Source organism: Cynocephalus volans, chromosome 8 (genome assembly GCF_027409185.1).
Source record: "Cynocephalus volans isolate mCynVol1 chromosome 8, mCynVol1.pri, whole genome shotgun sequence".
NCBI lineage: Eukaryota > Metazoa > Chordata > Mammalia > Dermoptera > Cynocephalidae > Cynocephalus > Cynocephalus volans.
This window is the reverse complement of record NC_084467.1, coordinates 37,837,294-37,852,122: the sequence shown is the minus strand read 5'-3', so window position 1 is coordinate 37,852,122 and position 14,829 is coordinate 37,837,294. Positions and strand designations below refer to the sequence as shown.

At 51.3% G+C, this 14,829-nt stretch overlaps 2 protein-coding genes across 2 annotated transcripts; one reads left to right on the top strand and one right to left on the bottom strand.

The window, feature by feature from the left end:
• Positions 1-2,706: 2,706 nt before the first annotated feature.
• Positions 2,707-6,601, bottom strand: TSPAN1 (tetraspanin 1). Its single transcript, XM_063107169.1, has 7 exons — positions 6,545-6,601; positions 3,863-4,069; positions 3,584-3,658; positions 3,369-3,467; positions 3,133-3,288; positions 2,941-3,024; positions 2,707-2,754 (listed from the first exon to the last, which is right to left on the bottom strand). The coding sequence occupies exons 1-7, from the start codon at positions 6,599-6,601 to the stop codon at positions 2,707-2,709; spliced, it is 726 nt and encodes a 241-aa protein (XP_062963239.1).
• A 3,741-nt stretch (positions 6,602-10,342) lies between these two features.
• Positions 10,343-10,900, top strand: P3R3URF (PIK3R3 upstream open reading frame). The gene is made up of 2 exons (XM_063105208.1): positions 10,343-10,586; positions 10,857-10,900. Exons 1-2 carry the CDS (start codon positions 10,343-10,345, stop codon positions 10,898-10,900), a joined length of 288 nt encoding a protein of 95 aa, XP_062961278.1.
• The last annotated feature ends 3,929 nt before the right edge of the window (positions 10,901-14,829 follow it).

Below are 14,829 nucleotides of genomic sequence, written 5' to 3'. Positions count from 1 at the left end.
CCTTGATTCCTTTCTGGGCTGGGGTGGTGCCCTGAGGGTAGTGCTGGCTCTTACTCAGGAAAATGCTGTGCCCAACCCATGGATAGGCCTACTTGGGGCCCACGCACGTGCTGACACAGACTTACTCAGAGACTCTTAGACACTGGACCAGGACTTTTCTCAGCCTCCTCTTTGTCCAGATTTCCAAAGCTGGATAAGGTGGTCATTGATTAAAAAAGGAGAAAATCTCTGAGGATGTGTCTTGTGATTGTGATTATGTATGTGTGTGTGTGAGAGGTAGGGGAGAGAATAATCATGATGGATGTGACAGGGTTTACCTTCTGTTTAGGGCCATTTGGCCACCAGGGGATGCCCAAGTCTCAAACTCCAAGGTTTTTCCCCAGGCTCCACCCTAGGATAGCCTAACTTTAGCCCTGCCCTACTTGGGGGCTGAGCTTGGAGCAGCCACCTCATGCCCCTTTCCTACTGTTTAACTACCAGGCTGTTTCCTGCCTAGCTTGCCTGGGTCAGTCACCTGTCCCCAGAGGTGGAACAGGAGAGAACAAAAAGGGAAACTTGGGGTTTGGAGAAGTTAATGGGAGAGCAGGTGAGCATAGTGGGTATGGGAAGGAAAAGGATGAGAGAACTAGGCGGGCATCATTCAGGAGGCTAGGGCTGGGCTGCAGATGGAGGTGGAGGAGCAAGGATGTCTGTGGCCTTTAGGGCACTTTGTGTGAAGAATTCCATATCTGGGCATTTTGCGGGAGAAATGGGGTATGGATGTCTTCAGATTGTCACATAGCCAGTGACCCATAGATGTAAGTTAGATAGTCAGGAGAGAGTAAGAACCCAAAGCAGAGGTCATGATAGTTAAGGGATCTGTGAAGGACTTAGGATCAGGAGGATGAGCATAGATCACCTCTTGAGAAGGGGTCTTTCCTGACTCTGTATAAGTGTAGAGCCTTGGCCAGCGAGGGCAGCAACTTACTGGAACTCCCACCTTTCTGCCTGCTCTCTGCCCCTGCCTCCCCCACCAGTGCCTGGAGCCCAGTGTGGCGATGGCACGGGTGGTGTATGGCTTGGACGTTTCTAGCCACCCTGACGCCTTCAGTGTTTGCTGGAGCTAGAAGTTGTGCTTGAGGCGACACAACAGCCAGGTACAGGAACAAATCACCCGTAATGATGTGGAGGCCCGCCCTGGGCAAACAAATCCTTTGCAGCCTCCACACAGGCAGCTGCAGGAGGGGTAGCGTGTGAGAGGCACAGTATGGTGACAAAAGGGTGATGTGGGCTAATTCCTCTCCCTGCCCAGCACCCCAGCAGGCTCCTGGTCTGGGCCTCACAGACTATGTCAGGCACTGTGTGGCTCTGGCCAGGTTGCAGCTCCTTTATGGACTCAGCAAGGGGTGGTAGTTCTGGGCTGCCCTGGAAAAGCCCATGAAGACGGATACAGGGATCACAGGGAAGTGAGGAGGGGTCTGGTTTGTCAGGCTGGCCTTTGCTTGGTAGCAGACACTGTGTCCTCCTGCTATAGCCTCCCTCCTTTATGCTGTTACTCCTGCTACAACAGTGATCAGATCCATGAAGGACCTTCTGGCCAGTTTCCCCTTCAAATGGAACTATCACCAGGACCACACCAGGCTCTGGGGTCAGACAGTCTGGGCCCGAACCCAGGCTAAGCTCTACACTGAAGGCTGGGACTGGGGCAAGTTGCTTGGCCTTTCTAAGCCCCAGTGTCCTCACCTGGAGCATGAGAATGGTTAAGACTAAGTAAGAGATTAGGTCTGTAGAGCACTGGGTATGCCAACACCAAAGAAGAAATGAAGTTCTTTCTGAGATGCCCAAAACAGGACAGGTGAAGGGTTTTGCCTGAGTTGGAAGGGTAGGTGGCCGGCTCCTGAGGCTTCCCAGAGCCTGAAGAGTGACCCTTTCCCATTGCCCTGGTAATAATTCTGGTCTCCCCTCCCCAGCTTGTGCTTAACCTTGTTATTTTCATAGCTTTCCAGTCCAGTGCCCCCACCCAGGAGGGGGTAGTTTCAGGCCAAAGTCCTCCCACATTATGAGAAGGCAGACTGGGCCGGCACTCACTTCTTCAGTGCCCTCTTGGCCATCCCTCCAGGCCTGGAATGCAAATAAAGGGAAGAATCAACCACCCCACCCCTCTTCTGCTGTCTTTCCAAAGGCCTTCTGAGTAGCTAGCCCCATGGGATCTGAGACCAGTTCAGGCAAGATGGGCCCCTCTCCCCAAGAACACGCAAAGGGTCCAAATAGAAACATTTTAATTGGATTTGGTTTATGAGTTCTGATGTCCCTTCTATACATCTGCCTGCCTGCTCTGCTGATTTCGCATATGCCCAGGCTATAAGGTGCCTTTCTGTCATCACCCAGTGGAGTACTGGGATCACCATGAGCCCCTCTTGGCCTAAGAGGGTGTCAAGGGTTTAAGGAAAAGACTGGGGGAATGGGGGGAATGGCCAGGAGAACTGGCTACCTTAGAGGCTCTGGAATAGGTGGGCCCCAACCCCACCAATGAATGGAAAATCAGGCATATCCTAAAAGGGGTGGTCCCCATTTAGCTCCAGGTCTGGAGCAGCAAGGGCAGGCCCACTCCATCCTGAGTGACTCTATTAGATCCTGTCCCCACCCTGATCACTGCCATGTGGCAGTGCCAGGGTGCCTCCTCCCTTTTCCTGTGTGATGGTTGCAGTGGTGGAGGCAGAAGCAGACTTATTTCAGATTACTGTACACGTACATGGATACAATCATGGCAGCCAGCTGGTGGGGGAGGAACAGGAAGAGATGAGGGGACATGATTAGGATCCTGAAGCATTTGTCCCCTGCCCCCCAGACACCCTACATAAATCTCTGTTAGAAGTCTGTCTCCTCCAGAGAGGCCTCAGATGAGTCAAGCAGCCCTGGTCTGGAGGCAATATTCCAGCCCCAGCCTCCTCATCCGCTTACCTCCAGGACCGCAATTCCAGCTGCCACACCACCCACAGTGGCTGCATTGGTTCGGATGTCATACAGAAGCTGTTTGAAGCAACCCTTGGAGCAGGGGAGAGAACATTTATTGTTGGCCTGCCCCACCCCCATCCCTGTTTGCCACTCTGAGGCCATTAAAGCAGTCCCCACCCTTCCCATGTCGGCGCACACCTGTACATCACTGTTCTCAGCCTCGTTCATGGAGCAGGGTTCCGTGGCTGTGCCGTTGACATTGTCGCTGCAACAGTATGGAGGAAATGTTCCGTGCTGCTCGTAGTAGGGTGAGTTTATAAAATCCGTGTAGTTGTTGAAGCCACAGCACTTGAGCTAGAGACAAGGTGGGAAGGGTGGTAAGTAGGGCCTTGCTTCTTTCTCTCCATCCTCAAATCTCCCCCAGCCCACCTTACCCCTTCCATGGTGAGATTCCACACTTGGGTGAAGTCCTTCTGAGAACCATAGTCTTTCTTGATGGCAGGCACTACCAGCATCGTCAGGAAATTCTCAGCCTGTGTGGAGCAGGCCAGCAATTAGGGGCTGGCAGAGAAGATGGCCATTCACAGGCCACAGACCACTTCCAGGGCTTTGCCCAATCTTCCTCCCTTGCCCCATCCCAGTGTCTCACCACTGTTGTATACACCAAGGCAACCACAGCAGCTGCAACCTCAGCAATGAAGATGATGAGGAGGATGGAGAAGAACTGAGTAGATAACAGGGGTCTGAGTTTTAGAGAGAGACAGACCCTCCTACCCTCCTTGCCCTAACTACCCCCTGTAAAAACGAGGTAGGTGACTCCTATGCTGAGGCTCCTGGAGTACAAAACAGGGTTTGGGGATCTCCAGGGCCTGGTGTCAAGGGTGAGGGGACCCCTGGTCATGGGTCTGTGGAGCTGAGTCTGACACACCATCATAAGGGCACACTTGTTCTCAGCATGAGCACCGTAGCAGCCCAGGAAACCAAGAGCAAAGAGCACAGCGCCAGCCGCGATGAGGAAGTAGCCCACGTTGACAAACTGCATGACACTGGACGACAGCGACCCGAAGATCTTCAGGAAGGATGACCCATCAATCGACACCCAGATGCCCACTGCCAATAGGGCCACACCACACAGCTGGGGACAGAGAGATCAGGCAAGCCTTGTAACAATGCTGACAAGTAGCTCATTGCCACCCAGTTGAGTCAGGAGAATGGGAGCCAAAAACTTCCCCCTTCATTAGCTAGGGAGTCTAAAAACTCATCCTGTAGGGAAGGAAACATCCTCTAGAGCCAGAAAGATGGGAGCTGGGATGCCCATAGCCAACACCAGGCTGCACACCTGAGCAGATATATATGAGATCAGGGATTCTAGAAATATCCACAGGGTAGGGAGAGGGGCAAGACTTTTCCTCAGTGCTGCCAGGGTCCTGCGACATATCTGGGAGTGAAAACAGGCAGCTGAGTGAAAACACTCAGTTTCCCATTTCCTCTCTGGGTTATGGATGTCTAGAACACCTCTGCCCTCTGATAGGTGGAAACAGGGAGTGGTAGCAACTAGCAGGCTCAACAGTCACCATAGTAACAGAGGTGGGGCTGAAGTTTACACCTGCTCCCAACCTTGCAGAGGGTGGAGACTGAGAAGGTTCACCCACCTGAGGCTCCATTTGGCTCCCCTCCAGGATCAGACTCCAGGCCTGCCCCTCATCCAGCCTAGAGCTCCTTGCGTCACAAGTGGAAACTGAGACACCGGAAGGGGAATACAGCCAGAGTTTCTCTTAAAGTCTCTCTGGCTCAACCCTAAACCTCAGAGGGAACCCCAAGACCCAGATCAGGAGGGCCCTGCCCAGTTCCCACAGCTCTCAGAGCAAAGCCTTGCTGACCTAAGGCTTCAGTGGAGGATCAGCCTGACACCACCTTGGTGCCCACTACCCACTTTCCAGCTACAGAAACTGAGGCTAGAATCAGGAGTGAGATGGTAGATTATGGCTGGATCACAGGCATGTTTGCTCAAGGACAGAAAGCTGGGTTTCTAGCCCACAGGATCAAATTTCAAGGAGCTTGAGGTTTGCCCTACCCTGCTCTACACAGAGGCCAGAAACCAAACCGGATTTGCCTTTAACTCCTTCACACCAGAGCCTCTACTCTTCAAATCCCTGGAATCCTATTGCCTCCTCCAGATACATAGATAAAAGCTAGTTCCCTGCAGCTAAAGGAAGCCCAAGGCACAGACCACATCAGTCAGAGGAGTCAGAGTCAGAGGGTCTACCCACCCTCAGCCCAATTTCTTCAACCTAGTCTATACTTCATGTCTCCGCTTCCTTATCTTTTACTCACTCTAGCCCATGCTAATATGGTTCCTGGGTCTCTGGTAAAATCCTGTGCTAAATCCAGTGGACATTTCACAGACCATGTATCCTTCTTGACCTCGCTGATATCTCGCTGTGCTTGTTTTCCCCCTTCCTCTCCCCCTGCTCCTTCTCCATCTCCTTCATGGTGGCTATTTCTTTGCTTATCCCTAATAAGTTGGGTTTTCCAGATTCACATTCCCCAAGTGCTCCCACCCACTCCCATGGCTTCAGTGACCACCTATCCACACATGACTTTCAAATATACACAGCCAGCTTCACTGGGTACACAGCTGACTGTGGGACATCCTCCTCCTGCCGCCCGCATTGCTCATGCCACAGATATCGGCATCATCACCAAGACCCTTGTCTCCCTTGCCCCTTCTTCTACCCCTCAGCCACCATCCTAGGGCTTTGACCTTTGACAGCTTCTCCCTATCTTAACCACCATCTCCAGGGTTTACGCCTCGTTGCTCTGCCTCTTAAACTTGCCCTACATAATCTGTTCCTGGTTTTCTGAGTAATACCTGACTTCATTACTTCTGGGCCTTTACGCAAACTTTGCAATTCCCCCACCTAGTACAAATACCCAGCTTCAGCTATTTCCTCCAAGAAGTTTTTTCCTACTAGGCTGGGTTCAAGTCCCTCCAATGGGCTCCCATAGCCCCTGTGCTAAGCCCAGATATACTACATTGGGATTGTCTGCCTATCTGGCTTACTGGACCTGAGCTCCTTGAGGGCAGAGAACAGCCTTGCTTACCTGCCACCCCAGCATCCAGCATCCAGTCTTAGGCAATGAATGTTTGTTGATTGAATAAGGGCTGTTTGAGACATACCCTTCACTCTGACAAGACATGGGCCCTCTCCTTTTTCAGCTTTCATCATACAGAGGCCGCTGAATATTCTTCCATTTTAAGTGAATTTAGGTAAATCCTTTCCCCTCTCTGAGCCCTCAATGCTTGAAAAAGGAGAGAATCACTCCTGCTAGCAATCTGCCCTCCCCTAAGCCTGGACAGAAGCTTCCTGGAAGGGACGGGATGCCCTAACTTTTCCAGCCTCTTCTTCACACATGCCCTGTATGGCAGTCCAGCTGTGACTGGGACCATGTATCAGCATTTGGGGAGACCTCTGCATCCTACTCATAAGGGGAAGTTTGCAGCACAGAGTCTGGGCACAGTAGTCTCCCATTCCCCAGCTTGGGCTCTGCTCAGGTTGTTACCTACTCCTGTAGAGAGCCCCAAAGAGGCCACAACCTTCATACTTACAAAGATGAGCAAATTGAAGAGGAACATCATGGTCTTAATGAAACTGAAACACTGCATGGTGGCTCCTGGGAGGCAGACATAAGTGAGTTAGAACCTTGTCCCTTGTCCTCCTCCCCCCAGCCCCCTGACTTGTGCTGGCCCTGGTTTCTGGACCCTGACATCCAGCTTCTGGAAAACTGGACTCATATTTCACCAAACTTTCTCTGCACCTGGACTCTGACACCTTAGTTCCCATGTGACCCCCTACCCTGCTATACTACCCAGGCCCTCTATCAGCACCTGACACTCTGAGATCCTAACACCCCAGGTTCCTCCACTGGCACCCCAAGCCTGACTCCCACACTGCACGTCACTTCATGCCATTCCCTGGCAACTGTATGTCCTGGGCCTCTCCCCAAACTAACCCCAGACCTTTCCAGGACCCTCCCCATAGCCCTTTCAGTGCCCCAAACCTGTTTCCAGATTGAAATCACTTCATAGTATAATCTCTATCCTATGCCATCACCTGTTCAGGGCCCTAGGCAGAGAGTTCTGAAAGATGGATGTGCTGAAGCTCTAGAAGGGACAGGAAAGCTCCAGGAAGCTGCCACTGAGTGGGCAGGCAGAGAGACGAGCTGGCTCACACACCACTGCTCACCTGCAGGTGGGGCAGGTGCTTTAAAGGCCTCCTTCTGCCAGCCCACTGGCCCCACCCTTGCCCAGTGAGCTTCCTTTTGCCCCTGCTGCCCCCTGCTGCCTGAAGATCGGTCCCCACAACCACAACCACAGCAGGCCTCCATCTGGCAATGCCACAGGCAACGCCTCTCCTGATCTTGAGAAGGGTGAGCTGTTTGGGGGTGGGCTCGTGGCCCCTAAGAACTTCCGTGTGCCATCCACTACAATAGTGCACGTACGCTTCTTACCCTGCATCTGCTAGTACACTCATTGTCCCCTACGTGCTCATGGGCATACACATCTGCCCAAGCTGCCATCTGTATGTTCACACACCAAACACACAGTTACATACATAAACACCTACTAGTGTTCTGGAATGCACACACACACGGAACTCTCAATATCTGAGTAACATCTGAGATACATACCTAAAGTCTCTCTCTCTCTCTCTCTGACACACACACACACACACACACATTCAAGGAAGTGACCAAGGTCTGGCAGCTTCTGCTCTCTTCTCTGAGTAGCAAGTGGTTCCTAGTCTTCCCTCCAAAAAACCTCAAATTCCCCTTCTTTCTCCTCTCTTCGTCTTTCCTCTTCTTTTTTCTCCCTCCTCACCTTTTTCTCTTTCTTTTTCCCTCTCCAGTCTTAGTACTCTGTGTACACCACTTCCCTTTCTGCCAGCAGGTGACACCATGGTCCCATGAAGGAATCACCCTCAGTTCTAAGACTCTGTAATCCTCATCTTCAAAATCCTCCTGGGGCTGCCTGTCCCACTTCCTACTCCAACACTTCTGATGTAGAAATGCTGGGAAAGTCCCGGCTTTCACATCACTCAGACCAGGTGTTCAAATCTTGGTTCTGTTACTTATTAGCTATGTGACCCTGGGGGCATTTCTTAGACTTGGTTTTAAGACTCTGTTTCCTGGTCTATATAACAAAATGGTTATGGGGTTTTAAAACGAGATTTTCTTCCTGTTCTGGGTCATAAGGGAATGAGCAGAGTAAGGTCAGAGCAGGGAGAGCCACAGCCGGATGGGTTGTGGAATGGAGGAAGTGGATTTTTAAATTTGTTTTGTTTTCATAGTGGGAGGAGGCAGCTGAAGAGACAGGAGAGAAGGGCTAACAATATTACAGACTGTACTAATAATACAGACCATACTTTGAATGCATTACATAGATTGATTATCTTTCCTCTTCACAACAATCCTATGAGATAGACTTTCCTTTTAACCCCATTTTAAATATGGGGAAATGGGGGCACAGATTAAGTACATGGAAAGATTAAGTACTTTCCATGATCACATAGTTCATAAGTGGCAGAGTCAGGATTCAACTCCAGTCAGTCTGGCTCCAAAGTCCGCTTCTTAACCACCAAGCAGACTCTCTGTATTGATGAAGTCTCATGGAGGCAGGGCCAGCTTCCATAAAGAGCAGGGGAGGAGACCTTTGTTTGGGACCTGAAGCAAAGGAGGGGTACGGACAACTAGGTTTGTAGGTATAGTGGCTAGAGGCTCATGGGCGCAAGGTCATATTCTAAGACTGAGGATGGCAAGAGTAGAGGATGGAGCAGGGGTGGGGGGGCTAGGCCCGTGCTGGTGGTGCTGAGGGCCTCACAGTCTCCTAGCAGGATCCTGTAGGGATAGACAAAAGGAAGCTGGGAAGGGGGTCTTGGAAGAGGGGAATAAGAAAGAAAAGGAGAGGGTGCTGAGGGGTGGAAGGAGAAGGGGCAAGTCCAAAGTCCCACCACTCAGTGCAAGGCCAGGCAGAGCCACTGACTCTCCCGTCTCCTACAAGAAAGCAGATGAACCCAGAGTTAGCACTTCTGACATCCCCAGGGGATCTAGCTGTTCTTCCACCTGTACTGACTGTCCATGTGGCTTTCTTTTTCATCTCAAAAAGAATTGGGATCAAGGCACATTCATCAATGTCCTTGGTACCCAGCACATATGAAGTTGTTAGTGAACATTTCCTGATGAATGAATGAATGAATGAGTACAGAATAGCAAGAGTTAAATGCTCTGGGCTTTGGATCTTGGCCATCATAGATTTGAACCCGTCTGCCTCTAATTGTGTGACTTCACCTCACAGCCTCAGTTTCCTTATACAGCTGATCCTCATTACTCATAGATTCCATATATGTAAATTTACCTACTCACTAAAATTTATTTGTATCCCCAAAACCAATACTTGTAGCACTTCTGCAGTCATTTATGGACATGAACAGAGAGGTGAAAAATTTGAGTTGCCCAACACACATGTTTCCAGCTGAGGTCTGTTGAACAAGGAGACTTTCTGCCTTCCTGTTTCAGCTCGTATAAACAAATGTTCTTTTGGCAGTCTATTTAGTGCCACTTTGTGTGTGTGTGTGTGTGTGTGTGTGTGTGTGTTTTGTTGATTTTGCTCTAAAATTGTTCCCAGTTGTGGTGCTATCTAGTGTTCCTAAGCACAAGAAGGCTAGGATGTGCCCTACAGAGGAAATGTGTGTTAGATAAACTTCATTCACGCACAAGTTCTGTTGGCCATGAGTTCAATGTTAATGACTCAACTATATTAAATAAGATGCCTCTACATATAAAGCCAGGTTATATTTTCATCAGTTGACAAAAATGTTGTGACCAGAGGGTGGCAGCAACCTAACCTCATATTTCCTCAAGGAGCAATGGCTCAGTATTGGCTAATTCAGTGTTTGTGGTAACTTTATGGAACAAAACTATTGGGAATAATGAGAATTGAGTGTATATAAACAGGGATAATGATAGAATCTCCTTTTAGGGTTGTTGTGAGGCTAAATGAAATAATGTTTGTAAAGTGCTCAGCACAGTGTCTGGCACATAGTAAGTGCTCAATAAACAATTTTAATATTGTAAGCATGGATGAGTGAAAAAGTGAAGGAGTGATTTCCTTCTACTCATAGACTTCCTTTTCCCAAGGGGCTAACCTGAGGTTGTCTGGCTCTTAGTCTGGCTTTTAGGCTGGGCCCAATGGAGAGGATTGTGAGGGAGCCTGACCCATGGGGAGGGGGTAGGAGCCAGGACTTGTAATAAAGAGTACCACCCTATGACAGATTCCATATGTCATAGAGGCCTTAGCTACTCTGGCCAGCAGCACCCCTTGGGCACACTACAGAAGCTCCCTGTGCCCATGGGGCCCTCTCAGTTTGTTCATGCCCTTCGGCACCGGGGCATGAGGTCCCCCTACCGGAGGCCAGGTATGGGCTGGCCCCGACCCCGGTTTCCCAGGATGTTCAAGTGTAGCAGCAGAAGGTACCGGCAGAAACCTCAAGGCCCAGCTGCCACCAGTGCAGCCACCAGTCTTGCCACTCAGGTCATGAATATCAACAACAACCACACTGCCACCACCAGTGTGTGGATCCTCCCACCTCAAGGTTAGCCAGGGGGTGGTTTGAGAAGCAGGGCCACTGAAATTTTCCCCAATTGGTCCTGCTTAAGCACTCTTAAGAGACAAACTCTGTGAAATACCACCTCCAAAGATATGGTGGGTCTTGATGTCAGGCATCCCAAAATGCTGAGAGCCTCAATGGAGGATGGATTGGCTAAAAGCAGAGGGCTTGGGGAGGTGGGTGAATCCAAGGGCCAGTGGAGCTTCCACAACTGCTGCCTTCCTCACACCCCTTCCCTCTCCTTCCTCTCCTCAGTTCTGAGACACTTCTTTCAGCCTGGGAGCTTTCTGATCCTCTAGAAATGCCCAGAAGCTTGGCTTGCTCTGAACCTGCATCTCCTAGGAGCCATGGGCAGCAAACAATGAACAAATAAAGTCATTCTGCTCAAGCTATTCCACAGTGAGGTGTTTCCAGCTGACTGTGCAGGGTGTGAGGGCAGGGCTGAGGCTGAATTCTCCCAGAGACAAGCTTCAGTGACAGCAGCAGGGATCACAGTTGCACAGTGATAGGACAGGACAAGGTCAGCAACACACACCATCTTTGACCTCAGCTTCTGAGCTGTCCCATGAGGTAGGGGGCTTTCCTGCCTTACACTTCCATCTGCACAGGGAAAAGGGTCTCCACAGACATCTTGAAAGTTATAGGGAGGCATAGATTAGAGAGAGATAAGACAAAAAAAAAAAACCCCATGAGTGCTTGAGTATGAGGTGTATGTGCCTCTGTGTACCTGTGATGGTCAGTGTGTAGGTGTAGCTGCTGGTGTGTGTGTGTGTGAGATCAGGAGAATGAGAGTATAAGCAGATATGTGGCTGAATGTGCCTTTGTGATCGAATGTGCCTCTATGGCTGGCTATGAGTGTCAAGGAGTGTTTTGAGGGTACAGGTACGACAGAGAGGACACTGGCTCTGCTAAGAAGAATGAAGGTCAGGAAGGGGATGAGGGGCAGCCTAAAGGAGGAGAGGGTGGAGAAGGGTTAGCTTCTGAGGACGGCATACCACTTCCAGCCCCTTAGCCATTCTCTGAGGTCAATGTTTTCCAGGACTGGCAGCTGAGCTGGGTGCTTGGAGGTGGGGCAAGATTGTTTGAGCCCAGAAATGGGGAGGGGGGGGGTGCTAAGCTCTCTGGTCTGGGAATTTTCCATTTGGATTTCTGAGTGTGTGCCCATGTGTCATTGGTGTAACTGAGTTTCTGTGGGGTGTGCTTTCATGGGGTTGTGTCTTAGTGGCTGAGAACATTATGAGGGACCCTGTCTCTAACGTATTGCTTTATGCATGAGTTAGTATGTGTCCCAGTGTTCCAAGATCTGGTTCCAGTTCCAGGGCTACCTTCCCTGAGGTTTGGGGGTGGATGTGAACTCTGAGACCTTTAGTGGCCTGGCTCCCTGAGGTTCAGGAAGCCTGGCTAATATCCTTTGTTGCCTGTGAGAGGAAAATGAATTGTGTCTCCATCCATCCACTCCAAGGTTTGTCAGAGACTGGGACCCTGGAGGAAGGGGAGGGGCAGAGAATTCACTGACACATCATGCCCAGACAGTGCTGGGCTCCTCAGGTTATGAGAGGGAGGTTGCTGAACATCAGTGAGAGCTAGACGGTGGCTGGGCCAGTGCCCAAGGCCCACAAGGTGGCCCATACATAAGAAGACACATGACACAGTCCACAGCACTACAGACTTGTAAATATAAGTGGACTCACAGACATGCAATGCAATGCATGCAATCCAACATGATACTGAAACAACACATACACATGGCTGCAAATGAACATGCATAGACACAAACATGCATGAACCTAGACACATAAGCATGTTGACAGACACATGCTATTACACTCATGTAAACCCAGACACACACAGACATGCAGTCACACTCCCCAGACTTCCCTGCCCCTGTGTCCCTGGGACCCAGCCCAGAAGCCTCCCTTCCCTATCTGAGTTTGTGTGTACATACGTGTGTGTCTGTGTGCATGCATGTGCACACTTGTGTTTGTGTATATCTGTGACTGTGAGAGGATGTATGTATGTATCTCTATGTGTGTGTGTGGGGTTGCTAAGCTGTGGGAACCAGATGACATCATCTCTTCAGGCTATTTTTAGCCCCATCTGCAATGAAGGCTCCTCTGCCCCTCCCCCTCCCAGAGGCAGCAGCAGTCAGAAGGCACCCACCACCTCAGTTTAGATGGCTCTCTGGATGATGGGGTACTGCCCACTCTCTCCCACCCCTGGAGGCTGAGAAGACCAGGCTCCCAGATGGAAGGAGGAGGTTTGGGCCATGGGGTATCCTGGAGCAGGGCCCTGGGTTAGGGTGAGCTGACCTGGCTGGTCTTTAGCCCCCAGGGTGCCTCTGCATCTGCTTTTCAATCTGCAACTCTGTCTCAATCAATAGTGCAGGCTATGTGCCAAAGAGGGTGCTTTGCCCATGGGAGTTACAGCTCAGTGGAAGACAGACATTAAACAGATCACACAGACGCTTCATTAAATTGTGGGGAGGGGGGCCGAGCCCGTGGCGCACTCGGGAGAGTGTGACGCTCAGAGTGCAGCGACGCTCCCGCCGCGGGTTCGGATCCTATATAGGAATGGCCAGTGCACTCACTGGCTGAGTGCCGGTCACGAAAAAGACAAAGATAAATAAATAAATAAATTGTGGGGAGGGCTCTGAACACTGGAAACAGGCACTTAGTCTGGGTTGATGTTCTCTGTCTCTCTGCTCTTCCATCTCCCACAGGTGGGATAACCTGAGGAAAGCAAAGGGAACACACCCCCTTACCTTGCACCCTTCACCCCAACAACGACACCTCCACAATTCCACAGAGCTGTGCTTCCTTCTTACATGCCAGCCTGTGCTCCTGACACTGCACCAACCCACCGTCCCACTGGTGGCCCACTGCTATTCACATCCCCATTTTCTGCAGCCTCCCCATTGTAGATCCCTGGGAGGCAGGCCACTATTCCCCATCTATAGATGAGAAAACTGAGGCCCAGAGAGGAGCGGCACTGGACCACACCTCCCCAGTGCCTAGGGAGCAGCCCAGGGGAAAAGGCAGGTGGGTGGAGGAGGAAGTGGTGGTGCACTGGGACAGCTGGCATAGGTGCGGGAGGAGCAGACCAGGCGGGAGAATCACGAGGTGAGGGGGAAGAGGACCGTGGCCTGAGGGGCCCATGCCAGGAGGAGGGCTTCCCGCTCCAGCCAGCCTCAGGCAGCCTCAGGCAGCCACCGGAAAATCGGGTTTGGCAGCTTCAGCCACATGCTTGCAGGGCTGGAGGAAGGGTCCAGACTGCTCCCAGAGGTGTCCTGGGGCGGCGGGCCCATGCTCTAACCCTGAGTTTAACCAACCTGGTCTGGTTGGAGGAGCATTTTATAATTCCAGGACCTTTCAGAGTATGGGAGGAACAGCTCTGGGCTAGGGGCAGGAGCCCAGAGTTCCAGTCCCTGCTCTGCCCCAATCCATGGTGTGATTCCTGGAAAGTCCTGGCCCCTTTTTTGGCCTTGGTGGGCCCTTGTGGGAAGGGGCTCTGGAGGATCTGGTTCCCCACCCCCCAACTCCTGCTCTCTGGGTTTTCCTGGGAGTCTGACTCAGGCACAGGAACACATAGTCAATGGTAGGGGCTGGACCAGACAGCTTTTGGGGCACCAGGCTGGAGGTCCCTTGTCACTAATAGGTCAATGGCCGGAAACCCAGCTCCAACCCTACAATGCAATACCGGTCACCCCACCCTAGCCAGTGCCCACACTCCCACTTCCGGCCTCTGTTCTTTCCTTACCTCTGGGGAAGGCTACAGGGCTCCCTAGGGAATCTCTCATGTCTCCTCCACTGGCTCCCTGCCCTATGCCTAACACCCTTCCATCTCCCTTCCTCTTTTATTTGGCCAGGCCCATCTTCCACTAAATTTTCTTTCCCTGGACCCTAGGGCAGGCCAAAGAGGAAAGGAAGCTGAGCGGAAGGACGGCAAAGGAGCCTGCTTTTCCTGATATCCTCTGATACAAGCCCAAATGAGCTTGTGGGGGAGGTGGAGTGAATTGAGTGCTAGGGCCTAGGACTGGGCTGCCCTGGCCCACCCCCTACAGCCCCAAAGGTGGTGAGAGTTCCTTTCCTATCCAGCCATCTCTTTACTCTGCCTCAGCCAACCCAGAGAAGAAAGCCCAGAACTAAGACTTGGAACTTCGGGAAAACAAACAGAAAACCCAGGCCAAGTGAGAGCTGGCCATTGTAACTATGTTGGCAATAAAATTCAT

Coding starts and splice junctions, on each gene's coding strand:
- TSPAN1 (XM_063107169.1), bottom strand. CDS start 6,601: ATGCAGTGTTTCAGTTTCATTAAGACCATGATGTTCCTCTTCAATTTG. Junction 4,070..6,544: donor TCTTCAATTTGCTCATCTTT/GTAAGTATGAAG, acceptor CTCTGTCCCCAG/CTGTGTGGTGTGGCCCTATT. Junction 3,659..3,862: donor ACAAGTGTGCCCTTATGATG/GTGTGTCAGACT, acceptor TTATCTACTCAG/TTCTTCTCCATCCTCCTCAT.
- P3R3URF (XM_063105208.1), top strand. CDS start 10,343: ATGGGGCCCTCTCAGTTTGTTCATGCCCTTCGGCACCGGGGCATGAGG. Junction 10,587..10,856: donor GTGGATCCTCCCACCTCAAG/GTTAGCCAGGGG, acceptor TCCTCTCCTCAG/TTCTGAGACACTTCTTTCAG.